At 42.8% G+C, this 15,862-nt stretch overlaps 1 protein-coding gene across 5 annotated transcripts in view; it reads left to right on the forward strand.

The window, feature by feature from the left end:
• The window catches only part of hecw2 (HECT, C2 and WW domain containing E3 ubiquitin protein ligase 2), a 342,360-nt gene that overhangs the window by 206,759 nt on the left and 119,739 nt on the right, over positions 1–15,862 (forward strand). For all 5 annotated transcript variants that reach the window (XM_033023729.1, XM_033023732.1, XM_033023733.1 and 2 more), the window contains exons 6-8: positions 1,814–1,983; positions 2,100–2,242; positions 14,824–14,924. In XM_033023729.1, the coding sequence (XP_032879620.1) occupies positions 1,814–1,983; positions 2,100–2,242; positions 14,824–14,924 (414 nt within the window). The remainder of the gene's footprint in view (positions 1–1,813; positions 1,984–2,099; positions 2,243–14,823; positions 14,925–15,862) is intronic.

Consider the following 15,862-nt stretch of genomic DNA (forward strand, 5'->3'; position numbering starts at 1 on the left):
CGGAGGTTGCAGGTGGTTGCCGGAGGTTGCAGGTAGTGGAAGCAGGTAGGGAGACTGACAAAAACCTCCGGGAATCGCAAGGAAACCTTGGGTGGGGCGCAAAGTCTCCAGAGGTTTCCGTTCAGGTTTCCTAAGTGGGACAGGGGCATAAGGATCACACAAACTGTCTGTTTTAAATGCAGCAAGTGTAAAAACAGTTGAAACCAAGAGTTTGCAGAAGGGATTAAGTGGGAAATTAATTACCATGTCAAACGTGTACGAAGGCAACAATATAATGCACGAAAGATAAAGTCTAAGAAGGCCATGTGGTCAAATGATCAAAAAAGAGATATCGAAACAAGCACTGAAAATGGTACGTAGCAACAACAGACCAGAAATTAAAAGGAGGGAATCCACTTGGATATCACACCATCCGGGCCACACACTCATCTCCCTGCTACCTTCAGGTAGAAGGTACAGGAGCCTGAAGACTGCAACAACCAGGTTCAGGAATAGCTACTTCCCCACAGCCATCAGGCTATTAAACCTGGCTCGGACAAAACACTGAACATTAATAGCCAATTATCTGTTTATTTGCACTTTATCAGTTTATTTATTCATGTGAGTATATATTTATACAATGGTATATGGACACACTGATCTGTTTCGTATTCGTGCCTACTATGCTCTGGTGTGCTGAAGCAAAGCAAGAATTTCATTGTCCTATCTTGGACACATGACAATAAACTCTCTTGAACTCATGAACTCTTTAATATGGAAACACAACTCTCAAAGGTCTTGGGTGTTGAATGGACGCAAAACATCTGGGATCGTGTGTGTGTGTGTGTGTGTTTGTGTGTGTGTGTGTGTGTGTGTGTGTGTGTGTGTGTGTGTTTGTGTGTGTGTGTGTTTTTGTGTTTGTGTGTGTGTTTGTGTTTGTGATTTCTATGCATTCACCCACATTTGCAAGTGTGACAAGTGTTGTGCTGCTCACCAGTTGGCCCCAGAAATACAATTGTAACATTTTTAATCGCTAACCTTGGTGAACCTTGCATTGCCAAGTGTTGCTCCTTGCAATCCATACATGCATCTGCAGTGAAGACTTTACTTACTTTTTTCGATCTGCGTTCACGATCAAGCTTTTAAAATGTGAACATAAATTAGCAAACAAATTGACTGGGAGCTGCATGTTGACAAGCCCATGGTGATGAATTAATACATCGGCCTTCTGGAGTTGGAAAAATGTCACCTGCGAGAAAATGGAAAATAAAAGTAATGGAGTCTTTCTATATGTAAATGAATTGAAGATGTAACAATTCATTCTGCTTTTTCATTCACAGCAACCTATTGGTCCAGTATATATCTAGCATTGGTTTATAAGTTACATAAATAAAGATTTATTTTTCTTATCAAGTACTATTGCAGACTTTATCCTTCCCAGAGGGCAGCACAGCGGTAGAGTTGCTGCGTCACAGCGCCAGAGACCTGGGTTTAATTATGACTACGGATGTTGTCTGTGCGGAGTTTGTACGTTCTCTCTATGACTGCGTGGGTTTACTCCGGGCGCACCGGTTTCCTCCCACATTCCAAAGACATGCGGGTTTGTGTGTTAATTGGCTTCTGTAAGTTGCTCCGAGTGTGTAGGGTGTGAAAGTGGATAGTATAGAACTAGCATACGGGTCATCGATGGTCAGCGAGGATTCAGTGGGCTGAAGGGCCTGTTTCCATGGTGTATCCCTCTAAAGAAGTGTTACGGGCCCCAATGCCCTGCAACTACTGCTGGGTCAAATGTTATTACTGTGATCTGACACTGACTCTCTATTTTTCCAAACAGATATCCGAGCCGTAGGACTCAAGAAAGGAATGTTTTTCAACCCAGATCCATATCTAAAAATGGCCATTCAGCCTGGGAAAAAGAGCACTTTCCCCACTTTTGCTCATCACGGACAAGAGAAGCGGTCGTCAATAGTGGCAAACACAACAAACCCTATTTGGCAAGGAGAGGTAAAATCTACTGTCGTATGGAAATTAAACATATACTTCTCGACTACGCAATGACTGAATAAATTAATGCTTGAAATGCTAAATATGTTTACGATGATATATTTGTTGTTTTACAGACATACTTTTTTGTGGCACTTCTCACAGATGTACTGGAAATTGATGTTAAAGACAAATTTGCAAAGAGTCGGCCGATTATAAAGCGTTTCCTGGGTAAACTAACCATCCCAGTACAACGTCTGATGGGGAGACAGGCCTTGGGGTAATGTATTATTAGACTTGAAGAACATCTTTACTGTCAGTCCAATGCTCCTATCTTCTTTTTTTTTGACGGTGTGTTCGTGATCGTTGTAACTGTGAAACATGATGTACAGTGCCCTTCATAATGTTTGTGACAAAGACCCATCATTTATTTATTTGCCTCTGTACTCCACAATTTGAGATTTGTAATAGAAAACATCACATGTGGTTAAAGTGCACATTGTCAAATTTTATTAAAGGCCATTTTTATACATTTTGGTTTCACCATGTAGAAATTACAGCTGTGTTTATACATAGTCCCCCCATTTCAGGGCACCATAATGTTTGGGACACATGGCTTCACTGGTGTTTGTAATTGCTCAGGTGTGTTTAAATGCCTCCTTAATGCAGGTATAAGAGAGCTCGCAGCACCTTTCCTAGCCTTTCCCACAGTCTTTCCATCACCTTTGAATCTTTTATTGCTGTTTATCAACATGAGGACCAAAGTTGTGCCAATGAAAGTCAAATAAGCCATTATGAGACTGAGAAACAAGAATAAAACTGTTAGAGACATCAGCCAAACCTTAGGCTTACGAAAATCAACTGTTTGGAACATCATTAAGAAGAAAAAGAGCACTGGTGAGCTTACTAATCGTAAAGGGACTGGCAGGCCAAGGAAGACCTCCACAGCTGGTGACAGAACAATTCTCCCTATAATAAAGAAAAATCCCTGTCCGACAGATCAGAAACACTCTTCAGGAGTCAGGTGTGGATTTGACAATGACCACTGTCCGCAGAAGACTTCATGGACAGAAATACAGAGGCTACACTGCAAGATGCAAACCACTGGTTAGCTGCAAAAATAGGATGGCCAGGTTACAGTTTGCCTAGAAGTACATAAAATAGCAACCACTGTTCTGGAAAATGGCCTTGTGGACAGATGAGACGAAGATTAACTTATATCAGAGTGATGGCAAGAGCAAAGTATGGAGGAGAGAAGGAACTGCCCAAGATCCAAAGCATACCTCATTATCTGTGAAACACGGTGGTGGGGGTGTTATGGACCTGGGCATGTATGGCTGCTGAAGATACTGGCTCACTTATTTTCATTGATGATACAACTGCTGATGGTAGTAGCATAATGAATTCTGAAGTGCATAGACACATCCTATCTGCTCAAGTTCAAACACATCCCTCAAAACTCATTGGCCGGCGCATTCTACAGCAAGACAATGATCCCAAACAAAGCAACAAATGATCATAAACTAACAAAGGAGTTTTTCAAAGCTGAAAAAATGGTCAATTCTTGAGTGGCCAAGTCAATCACCCGATCTGAACCCAATGAGCATGCCTTTTATATGCTGAAGAGAAAACTGAAGGGGACTAGCCCCCAAAACAAGCATAAGCTAAAGATGGCTGCAATACAGGCCTGGCAGAGCATCACCAGAGAAGACACCCAGCAACTGGTGATGTCCATGAATCACAGACCTCAAGCAGTCATTGCATGCAAAGGATATGCAACAAAATACTAAACATGACTACTTTCATTTACATGACATTGCTGTGTCCCAAACATTATAGTGCCCTGAAATGGGGGGTGGGGGACTATGTATAAACATCGCTGTAATTTCTACATGGTGAAACCAAAATGTATAAAATTACCCTTTATTAAAATCTGACAATCTACACTTTAACCACATGTGATATTTTCTATTACAAATCTCAAATTGTGGAATACAGAGGCAAATAAATAAATGATGGGTCTTTGTCCCAAACATTATGGAGAGTGTGCAATGTGTAGGAAAAAGAGCCCCGACACAAAATGCGGATGGAGGGCCCCGACCTGAACCATCACCTATAATGTTCTCCAGGGATGCCATCTGACACGCTGAGTTACTCCAGCAATTTGCATCTTGCCATTTATAATGTGTGTTCAGTTTTGCTCCCTTGACAGCCGTCAATGAAATGTCCAAGATGCAATAGGTCCATCAAACAGGATAATTTTGTCAATTTACTTTACTTTTGATTGTCTTGTTTTTCTATTTTACAGGTTTATTTTCTATTGTTTTATGTTTTCTGCTCCTTTAGTCATGTTCAATTTCATTGCACTCTTACCTATCAAGAGAAAATCAGCATACTTGTGAGACCATAAACTGGAGGAAAGACATTTGAAAATTTTACGTGAGGAAGTTTTTGAAACTAATGCAAAATACACTGATTTAATAGATTGCCATCAGGGGTAAAAGGCTTAATTACATCAGACACTTAGGTAATCTTTTTCACTGGAGCTTTACAGAAATTGTTACTGATACCAAGTTTTCATTTCCAGTGTAATTAGATTTGAATTAAAATGTCAAATTGCTTTGGTGGTATTTGAACCAAAATGAATTATTTGCTGAGGTTACTTATACTTAATAATAAGTGCTGTTATCCTGTGATGATGAATAAAACCCATAATCTACTTTTCTTCACCAGAACTATTTTGCTAAGATAGGTTCTGGACACTTAAAAAAAATGAGCATTCTTACATTTATACTATAACTGGAGCAAAGGCTGAAAGAGACATCGCCTTGAATTGAAGAATGGAAGTGGTGCATATGTTATGGTGCAAATTATTTTATTTGCTTTTAAATCCATAAATGGTCTTGCCCCGCCCTACCTATCTGAGCTTCTACACCCTTATACACCCGCCCGCTCTCTCAGGTCAGATAATCAGCTGCTCCTGAGTGGGCCTAAAACTAAGCGGAAGCTCAGAGGGGACCGTGCCTTTGCTGTGTCGGCACCCAAATTATGGAACGATCTGCCTCTCCACATTAAACAGGCCTCTTCTCTGTCTGTTTTTAAATCTCTTCTTAAAACCCATCTCTTCTCCGTGGCCTTTGATACCCAGTAAGATGTCGACTTCATTTGCTTGATTGGTTTCTTATTTTGTTTGCTTATTGCATGGCTATTATTTTTACTCATGTTTTATGTCTTTTGATTTATTGTTGTATTTCATATGTGATTTATGCGCCTTATGTGAGCTGTTATGTTATGTTCTGTTATGTTGTCTGTTTATGATGTCTTGTTTTTTCTTCTGTACAGCACTTTGGTCAACATTGGTTGTCTTAAAGTGCTTAACAAATAAAGTTGGATTGGATTGGATTGGATATGAACAAAGCATGTGGGTGTCAATGCATTTGTGAGAAAATACATTAACGCCACAAACTGCATGTTTGGAACATTTTTACTTATAGTAGCAATTGATGTTCTAGACGGTGGGCAGATCTTGACCGCTGCAAGTAATTGATAGCAGCAAATGCTCTTTTTAGTGTTCCTCGAGGGGAGTAGATGCATGGGTTGGAGGATATCCATTGCTGATTCTGATCGTCCGTACTTTGCTGCTTGCTTTATCGACATCATGTTGTTAAGTCTGTATGGACATAACTTATCTGAGTTAAAGGCAAATTACAGAATGTAGACTAAATTTACTTCCACTTCAAGTGTTATTGGGGGAAGGCAGGAGAATAGGGTTAGGAGGGAGAGATAGATCAGCCATGATTGAATGGCGGAGTAGACTTGATGGGCCGAATGGCCTAATTCTGTCCAATCACTTATAACCTTATAACTTTCATTTGTCTAGCTGAAAACAAATGTTCCTACTTACCACAAGCACACCCTAGTTTTATATAGGTGTGTTCAGCCATTTGGTGCTCCTTTGTTCGCCAACCCCACAAAATCTTAAAAGCTCCATCGTCAGATTGTAAATTGTCCCTAGTGTGTAAGGATAGTGCTCGTGTACAGGGATCGCAGGTTGGTGCTGACCCGGTGGGCCGAAGGGCCTGTTTCCGCGCTGTATCTCTAAATTAAGCAAAACTAAAATCAAAAAATTTTCATGGTTCATTAATGATCCCAGGCGTTTTGCGTCCATTCAACACCAAGTTTATTGGCCAAGTATTCACATACTAGGAAGCTCCGCCCATAAGTAACAACATGACACACAGTGACAGTTACGAATGACTCAGAAAACACTAAACATTAATAATAATAAAACATTAAAAATAAAACACCATTGATCAAGCATGTGAACCAACAAAATACCAGAACAAAGGGAGGCTACAGAATATTGGCTGTTGAGTAGAGCAACTACTCGTGGATAAAAACTGTTTTTATGTCTGGCTGTGGCAGCTTTGACAGTCCAGAGTCGCCTTCCAGAGGGAAGTGATTCAAAGAGTTTGTGGTCAGGGTGAGAGGGGTCAGAGATGACCTTGCCCACTCGCTTCCTGGCCCTTGCCGTGTACAGTTCATCAATGGAGGGAAGGTTGCAGCCAATAACCTTCTCTGCTGATCGGACGATTCTCTGCAGCCTCCAGGTGTCGTGCTTGGTGGCTGAACCAAACCAAACCATGATGGAGAAGGTGAGAACAGACTCTACGATGGCCGTGTAGAATTGGACCATCATTGCCTGTGGCAGATTGTGCTTCCTCAGCTGCCGTAGGAAACATCCTCTGTTGTTCCTTTTTGACTGTGGAGTCGATGGTAGCCCCCCACTTAAGGTCCTTGGAGATGATGGTTCCCAGGAACTTAAAATAATCCACAGATGTGACTGTGGTGTTGTTGATGGTGAGTGGGGGGAGCTCTCCTAAAGTCTACAATCAATTCCACTGTCTTAAGAGCATTGAGCTCGAGGTTGGTGCGACGGCACCAGGACGCCAGCTGTGACACTTCCTGTCTGTAGGCAGATTCCTCCCCATCCTGGATCAGTCCAATCAGGGTTGTGTCGCCCGCAAACTTGTATGTGAATACTTGACCAATAAACTGTTGGGTTTGAATCTGAATGACAGTTGCTCTTACTTTCACTCTGTTCAACAATTGTAAAGCTAAAATGTTGCCTCGTACTTTGTTTGGCATTTAGTGTCGTTCCTTATATTTTCTCACGGCCACGTTCGAGATTTGAATGAATAACATGCCTCTGTCAATGGGGATAAATGTTATATTTGCTTTATTCCCCATACCGCACTATATTAGATTAGATTAGATTAGATTTGTTTATTGTCATTCAGACCTTTCGGTCTGAACGAAATTTTGTTTCCCTGCAGTCATACATATAATAAAAAATGACAAAAACACACAATCAACACAAATTTAACATCCACCACAGTGAGTTAAAGTCTCTGTCTCTTCCCCCTTTGTTCTCCCTCTGCGCCGAGGCGATCCAGGCTCCAGATGTTGTGACCCCACCGGGTGATGGTAAATCCCGCGGCTCAACCGTGCTCCGCGAACGGGCCGGTTCAAACTTCGCGGGTGGTCGCTGCCGCCGCCACAGCTCCGAGGCCGAGTCGGGTCTCCGCTGCCGCTGCTGCCACCGCCACAGCTCCGGGGCCGAGTCGGGTCTCCGCTGCCGCCGCCACGGTTCCGGGGCCGGGTTGGGTCTCCATTGCTGCTGCCGCTGCCGCCGCCGCCACAGCTCTGAGGCCGAGTCGGGTCTCCACTGCCGCTGCCTCCGCCACAGCTTCGGGGCCGAGTCGGGTCTCCGCTGCCGCTGCTGCCGCCGCCACAGCTCCGGGGCCGAGTCGGGTCTCCGCTGCCGCTGCCGCTGCCACAGCTCTGAGGCCGGGTCGGGTGTCCACTGCCGCTGCCGCCGCCACAGCTCTGTGGCCGAGTCGGGTCTCTGCTGCCGCCGCCGCTGCCACTGCCGCTGCCACAGCTCTGAGGCCGAGTCAGATCTCTGCTGCCGCTGCTGCCGCCACAGCTCCGGGGCCGAGTCGGGTCTCCGCTGCCGCTGCTGCTGCCGCCACAGCTCCGGGGCCGCCAGCTCCGCCATTAGGCCTCAGCGCAGACGGAGACGGGGACGGGGAATACGACAGAAAAAAAGTTGCATCCCCCGAAGGAAGAGACCAAAACATGTTTCTTCCACCCACACACATAAACAACTGAACAAAACAAAATTAACTAAAACATGACAAAGGAACAAAAAGAAAGAAAAAAAACCAGACGGACTGCAGGTGGGCCGCAGCTGTTAAGCCAGCGCCGCCATCTTATCCTTATGAATAGGGCGTGAACTTCCATCAGATTACAATAGAGGATTTGGGCTGTTTTGTACCGTTGAACTTGCAGTTTGTTTTTGATTACTCGCCACCATGAATTTCTAAATTTTCTGAAGTTGCCACATTTTGTCAGTGTTTTACACAGATGGTGCCATTTAAAATACTTTTGGGTAGTCATATGGATATGCAGGGAATGGAGCTTTCTTGGTTATGTGAAGATCTTAGTATTATATGTGGCACAGACATTGTGGACACAAGGCTGTTCCTGAGCTGTACTGTCCTATGTTCAATATTCATCCTGAGCTATTCCATCATTATTCATCGGAATAACTCATTTTCTAGCTTTGAGCTATTTTAATTTTTAGTGGACCTTTCTGGCTTATGCTTTCTTCATAGATACAGCTCCATTTCATGGTTGATTTTACTATGCACCCTCTTGAATCTTTATTATATTCATGTATACAGAATTTGTTTGTGTAAAATTTAATTTCTCCATTAAAAATAATTTGCACCTTGAGATTCAATTGATCTGTCAACTGGGCATTATTAAAATCTGAACAATTATATTGAGTTGTTAATATAAATTAGAAATGGTAGGATTGTCAGAACCAATCCCTAAAGCACTGTCTCCAACATGACCTTCTCTCTGCCTGAAATAACCTCCCTGGTGGTTCCTGCCTTGGGTGAATTTACAACCCATGTACAGATCTTGAACCTCAATCCCTTTTGCTTTATGCTTGCATATTATGCTTCCAATTATATGGAACTGTGTACAATTTATGATGGAAATCAATTTATACCAATCCTAAAACTTTTACATGCTGGATTTGAAATATTATCTCTGTAAAGGTGCCAAATAAATTCTTGAGACAGGACCATCCCTGCTGTTGACTAGGTTGTTGCTCCACAAATAATCATCTTCTTGTAACATTTTAACATATTTTGTTATGTGTTGATGCAAGGTTAATATTCAAATAGTCTTCTGCATTTGCTTCATATTGTCATTGGAAAAGGGATAATATGTTGACTTGTTTCAATTAGCCATGCATTCATCAATTATTATTTGGGACTTGGGAATAAATCTCATCTGTTGATTTTTGATTTTCATTTGGTTTGTGTTCGACTCAGGAATTTTTCTTGAATTATCTTCATTTTGTGCAGGTTGTGGCTCGTATTTTCTCCACAAAAACTGCCTGACCTGCTGCGTAGTTTTGTTTAGTTTAGAGATGCAGTGCGGGAACAGGCCCTTCGGCCCACCAAGTCCACACTGACCAGCAATCCCAGCACATTAACACTACCCTACACACACTAGGTTCAATTTTACATTGATACCTAGGCAATTAACATACAAACCTGTACGTCTTTGGAGTGTGGGAGGAAACCGAAGATCCACGCAGGTCACAGGGAGAACGCAATAACTCCGTACAGACAGCACCCGTAGTCGGGATCGATCCCGGGTGTGTTTTAAAGATAGAGAGCAGAAACAGGCCCTTCAGCCCACCGGATCCGCACCGACCAGTGATCCCTATACACTAATACACTATCTTACGCACACTAGGGACAATTTACAATCATACCAAGCTAATTAACCTGTCGTCGTCATTGGTGTGTGCGAGGAAACCAAAGATCAGTATCAGTATCAGTATATCTTTATTGTCATTTTCCTGAGTACTCACATACCCAGAGGAAACAAAAAAACGTTACTCAACCAGTGTCCATTCAGTGTGCAGTACAAATAACAACAAATAACTAGAAATAAAAAACATATATCATGAACAAATTAAATTAAACACTCTACTCTCTACTAAACATCAACAGGCGTTCCGATCGACAGCTGCTGCAGTGTGTCCAGGTTGATGGTTGGTGCGCGATACTTTGGCAGGGGGCTAAGTCCGTTTATCAGTCTTATAGCCTGCGGGAAGAAGCTGAGGAGCATCCTGCTGGTTTTGCAGCTAATGCTCCTGTACCTCTTCCCAGATGGCAGGATGGAGAATATGTGATGCGATGGGTGGTAGGGGTCTTTGATGATGGAGATGGCTCTGTTGATACATCTCTTCCTGTATATGTCCAGCAAGAAAGGGAGTGGAGCACCAATAATCCTGCTGGCGGTCTTCACAATCCTGTCAAGTTGGTGCCGTTCGTACGCCTTGCAGCTCCCGAACCAGGAAGTGATGCCGTTGGTTAATGTGCTCTCGATTGTCCCCCTATAAAAAGTTCGTAGATGTGTAGTGGGGAGACCTGCTTTACGTAGTCTTCGGAGAGGGTGTAGTCGCTGCTGGGCTCTCTTGACCAGTGCTGTGGTGTTGGTTGTGGACATCAGGTCATCTGACAGGTGGAGTCCTAGGAACTTCACGCTGCTGACCCTTTCCACATCAGCTCCATCGATGTGCAGAGGTGTATGGTGTTGTTTTCCCGCCCTCCTGAAGATCCAGGAGAAAACACTCGCAGGTCAGGGGGGGGGGATGTCCAAACTCCGTCTAGCCAAACACCCGTTGTCAGGATCGAAGCCCCGTTTCTGGGGCTGTGGCAGCTACTCTACCACTGCGCCACCGTGCTGCCCATGACGCAGGTCTTTTACACAGAGGGTGCTGCGGGACGGAATGCTCTGCAAATATTTTTTGTATTATGGTCATTAATTTGCGCCTGTGATCGACTGCTAACAAACACACATAACACAAGTTGAGCGGCTTATTTTAGTGCATCCCAAAACTGCCTCTTACCTCGTCACCCATGAGAACTTTGAACTTTATCCTTCCTTGACCATATATTATCTGGTTAATATGCTTATAAATTCACCTTGTGAAACAATTCGTACCTCGATTGGATGCAATGCAATTGAATATCTTATTCATTAATGAGAATAAATTGTTTGGAAATGAAGGATAGAAAGTTTTTATTAAACCTGCTTATTTAGTTTTCTTTCCAATTTATTATTTGTAGAAAGTTCTGATGTGACACTGGTATTTAGAACTTGAAAAGCTGGTCTATTCCAATACGGTTGCACTTTCAAAACATTGGGCTGAGATGGTGTACAAATAAAACTGTGTTCCTGCTGTTGAATTGCCGTCATTATGCTGCTGCTTTTACTGTTGCTGCATGACTTTCTGATATGTTTTGAAGGCAACGTGTGCTCTTGCAAATCGAGGTAGCATCTGTTATTAATTTTCCATTCCCAAAAGTCGGGAAGCGACAAGTAAATGAAATGATAATTAAGGCACTTATTGCCATCAGTAACAGCAGAGCTTTGAGAGGTAATTGTACATTCAATACTTACCATACTCAGTGAAAGCAAAAAACTGATGCACAAGTAAAGCTGAAATGCAGTAGGACAATTTCAAATGCCACACCAAATACGCTAAGCATAAAAATCTACAGAGACAACAATGTGGTCCTGAATATTGGTGATGCCACTTTTTGGAAAAGATGTTAAATCAAAGCTCAGGCTGCTTCTGCATGTGAATGTAACAGTTCCCGTGTCAATACTGTGATGAAGAACATTGTTATCGCCAGGGTCTTGGCCATGAATTTTGTATGGTACTAGGCCAAGTGCAGACCCGTCGGGTCTGCTCCCCCAACGCACCCGTTCCCTACCCGTAGCCCCCGCGGGAGACGTGGTCCTCCAACTCAAGCCGTTCCCGGCGTTTCTGCATCTGGTGTCGGCGTAGCAACGAATCAAAGGCTGGCACCCACAAGTCAGGCAGAAACACACACACACACAGTTTTAATATATTATAGATAGATAGATAGATGGTTCATTTTTGTACACAGCGCAGTATATCTTAGATTGGCATCTCAGGTACGGTACAAGTGTATAGCAGTAGTAAACTGAGACAGTATACAGAGTCACCAGTTTGGCGCCATTTTCAAGCCCCAGTTGTTGTAAGTGCAGGTTTTTTGGCCGACTTAAACATGGTTGCTATTATTGTAGGTAGTTTGTACACGACAAGCTGCCACAAAACTTTTACCAATTAGGAAAATTGGTGGAAAGCATGGAGGAATGGGGTCAATTTGATTTCGGCCCAAGTTTCTGTCAACCACTATGGAAATTCTATCCCACAATCCTCATCCGTGACCAGTTTGCATAAGGACAATTTTCCATGTTTAATGGGATAATTGTGGAAAAAGTAAGTTGTCTTTGGCTCTTCAGCTTCAGCTAGATAGCTTAAAGGGGCTGTCCCACTGCGGCGACCTAATCCGCGAATACAGAAGAGTTTGCCCTCGACTCATACTCGCAGCATGGCCGACACGAGGTCCTAGGAGGTCTTTGTAACTCTCCTTCATGCTCGAGAGTAGTCCCCGCGTACTCGAGGCCTCAGCTAGGTCGCGGCGTATTTATCAACATGCTGAAAAATGCCCGCAAGTATAAAAAGGTCGCCATAGAAAAAATTGATATTTTTTTTTACTCGTAGGTTTAGTCGAGGTAGGTCGTAGTAGGTCGGCATGTTAGTCGTAGGTAATCAAGGGTAGTCAAAGGTAATCGAAGGTAGTCAAAGGTAGTTGTAGATAGTCTTCAACATAGTCGAAGGGAGGTCAAAGGAGATTGCAGGAGATCGTCTTCACTCTCCACTATTCGGTGTCCAATTTTCCCGAAACCTAGTCGAAGCTAGTCTTCAACATAGTCGAAGAAGGTCTTCAAAATGACACTTTTTCAAACTCTTCTAAACTCGCCAATTAGGTTGCCGCAGTGGGACAGCCCCTTTACAACCTCTGGTCCATCAGCCACTGGAGTATATGCATGTGCGAGGGGGTGAATTTTAGTTCTTGTGGTAATGTTTTCTTGCAGCGGTCCAGAGTTTGTACACGACAAGCTGCCACAAAACTATGTGGCATTGACTGGGGTGTGACACAGGGTCCTGACCCAAATCGCTACCGATCAATATTCTCTAGAGATGCTGCCTGACCCACTGAGTTACTCCAGCTCATTGTGTCCATTTGTGTAAACCAGCATCTGCAGTTCCTTGTTTCTGCCATAAAAAGGCAGTTCTCTGCCATTTTGTAAATGTATATACGTGTCTTGTGGACTTCTTAACCACATTTTTATTTTTTTGTGGACGGGTACAAATGTTTCAGAGTATAATAGTTGAAAGCTGAGTCGTGTTGATTTTGTTCAAATCAGTGCTTATTGAAGCGCTCTAAAGTCCAGTTTGAAAGATAGAAAAAGAGAATGAGTCAGATCATGCGGACCCAAGTAAGCCTGATGACTGAACGATGTTTTTTCTGGCCAACAGCTCTGAAATTCCTAGGTACACAAAAATGCTGGAGAAACTCAGCGGGTGCAGCAGCATCTATGGAGCGAAGGAAATAGGCAACGTTTCCGGCCGAAACCCTTCTTCAGACTGTTGGCCTTTCCACGAGAGGCAGCAGGCTGCGAGTGGTCACTCAGCTGCAGGCCACAGAGTTCAGAGTTCCCTGATACTGCTGCAAAATGCTCCTGATGAGCATAGATATTTGGAAATAGTTGAAAAATACAACTTTGAACATTGGTGTAAACCTGTATGAAACTAATTAAACATAAATATGCATTGAAATAAGGAAAAGCAAATAAATTACCTATATAAATGGTCCAGCCATGTTATATGTACCAGAGATAGACACAAAATGCTGGAGTAACTCAGCGGGATAGGCAATATCTCCATATCTTTGGAGGGAAAGAATGTGCGGCATTTCAGGTCGAGATGGTTCTTCAGCCCACCTGGCCAACCAATCAAGATCCTCCTGCAATTTTTGACAGCCACCTTCACTATCTAAAATACCAGGATCTTTTGTATCATCTGCAAACTTGCTAATCTCGCCCTGTTCATTCTCATCCAAATCATTGATAGAGATCACCAATTTATGTCCATATTTCTTAGATCTTATGTCTATTTAAGCCAATCCCATTTTCCCACATTGTCCCATATCCTTTTAAACCGTTCCTTCCTTGTTCCTGTCCAAATATCTTTTACATGTTTTAAATATTGAGGCATGGGGAAAATTCATTAGGATCTTAGACAATAGACAATAGGTGCAGCAGGAGGCCATTTGGCCCTTTGAGCCAGCACCGCCATTCACTGTGATCATGGCTGATGATCCACAATCATTACCCCGTTCCTGCCTTCTCCCCATATCCCTTGACTCCGCTATCTTTAAGAGCTCTATCTAACTTTCTCTTGAAAGCATCCAGAGAATCGGCCTCCACTGCCTTCTGAGGCAGAGAATTCCACACATTCACAACTCTCTGGGTCTTTAGCTCTTTTTAGCATTTAGCTCTACATTTTATATAGTAGAGGACATGAAATGTATTTTATACCGTGGCTCAACGTGTAGAAGTGGACGTTGTATTCTCTCCAGATGGTCCTTGTTCATATGGAAGCATTAGAATGATGAAATAAACCAGCAGTCATCTTGGCAAAGCAGATGAATGGTGTGGATGATCAGCCATGATCACAGTGAATGGTGGTGCTGGCTCGAAGGGCTGAATGGTCTAATCCTGCACCTATTGTCTATTGTCTATAAAATTGTTTTGTAGAATTAAAAATTAGATCTTTAAAACTTCTTGTCTTTAGAAGGTGACTCATGTTGTTGTTCTTTGTTACAGGGACCAGACTGTTAACTACAACCTGTTAAGAAGACTTCCGACCGATCACGTCAGTGGTCAGCTTCATTTTCGAGTGGAGTTCTTGTCGTCGACTCACGAAGGTGAAGGAAACTCGCATCTAATCACATGGTCGTTTGCTGCCATCTTTTGTACCTAACATTTAATCCTGAATCCTAAACAACGCCCACTCCCCTGACATCAGTCTGTAGAAGGATCTTGACCCGAAAACGTCACCCATTCCGAGATGCTGCCTGTCCTGCTGAGTTACTCCAGCAGTTTGTGTCTATCTTTGATTTAAACCAGCACCTGCAGTTCCTTCCTACACATTGAATCCTAAATGGTCTGCTGAATTCATGCTGATGTTATTGGTGTGCTTCTCATGACCTACACTAATCCCACATTTCATGGATTATTATACTATACCTTGGTTTTGAACAAGGGTCTTGACCCGAAACCATCACCTATTCCTTTTCTCCAGAGATTATGTCCATCCCGCTGAGTTATTCCAGCTTTTTGTGTCTATCTTTGGTTTTTAGACTGTTCCTTTTATTCTGTGTGAGATAGAAACATAGAAAATAGGTGCAGGAGTAGGCCATTCGACCCTTCGAGCCAGTACCGCCATTCAATATGATCATGGCTGATCATCCAAAATCAGTACCCCGTTCCTGCTTTCTCCCCATGTCCCTTGATACCATTAGCCCTAAGAGCTATATCTAACTCTCTCTTGAATACATCATATACGTCTTATTTACATTATATTTGTTATGCATTTACCATGAAATGTTTTCTCAGAAGTTGACCAGTGAGCCACAGTCCAAGGTTTATCAGCATAGTACACATATCAACAACAAGTTTTACCTCTTTAATGTTTAGGCGAAGATTTGCAGATGATTTTACCTCCCATTCATAGTTTGAGTCATAAAAATTGCAATCTGACTTTTCCATGCAATTTCCCGAGATAACGCAAAATTTCCTAAATTCCTCAAATGTCCAATTTTCACCTGGTTAATGAAGATATTACTGGTTACAGAAGTTTGCA

The sequence above is a fragment of the Amblyraja radiata genome, chromosome 7 (assembly GCF_010909765.2).
Source record: "Amblyraja radiata isolate CabotCenter1 chromosome 7, sAmbRad1.1.pri, whole genome shotgun sequence".
Classification (NCBI taxonomy): domain Eukaryota; kingdom Metazoa; phylum Chordata; class Chondrichthyes; order Rajiformes; family Rajidae; genus Amblyraja; species Amblyraja radiata.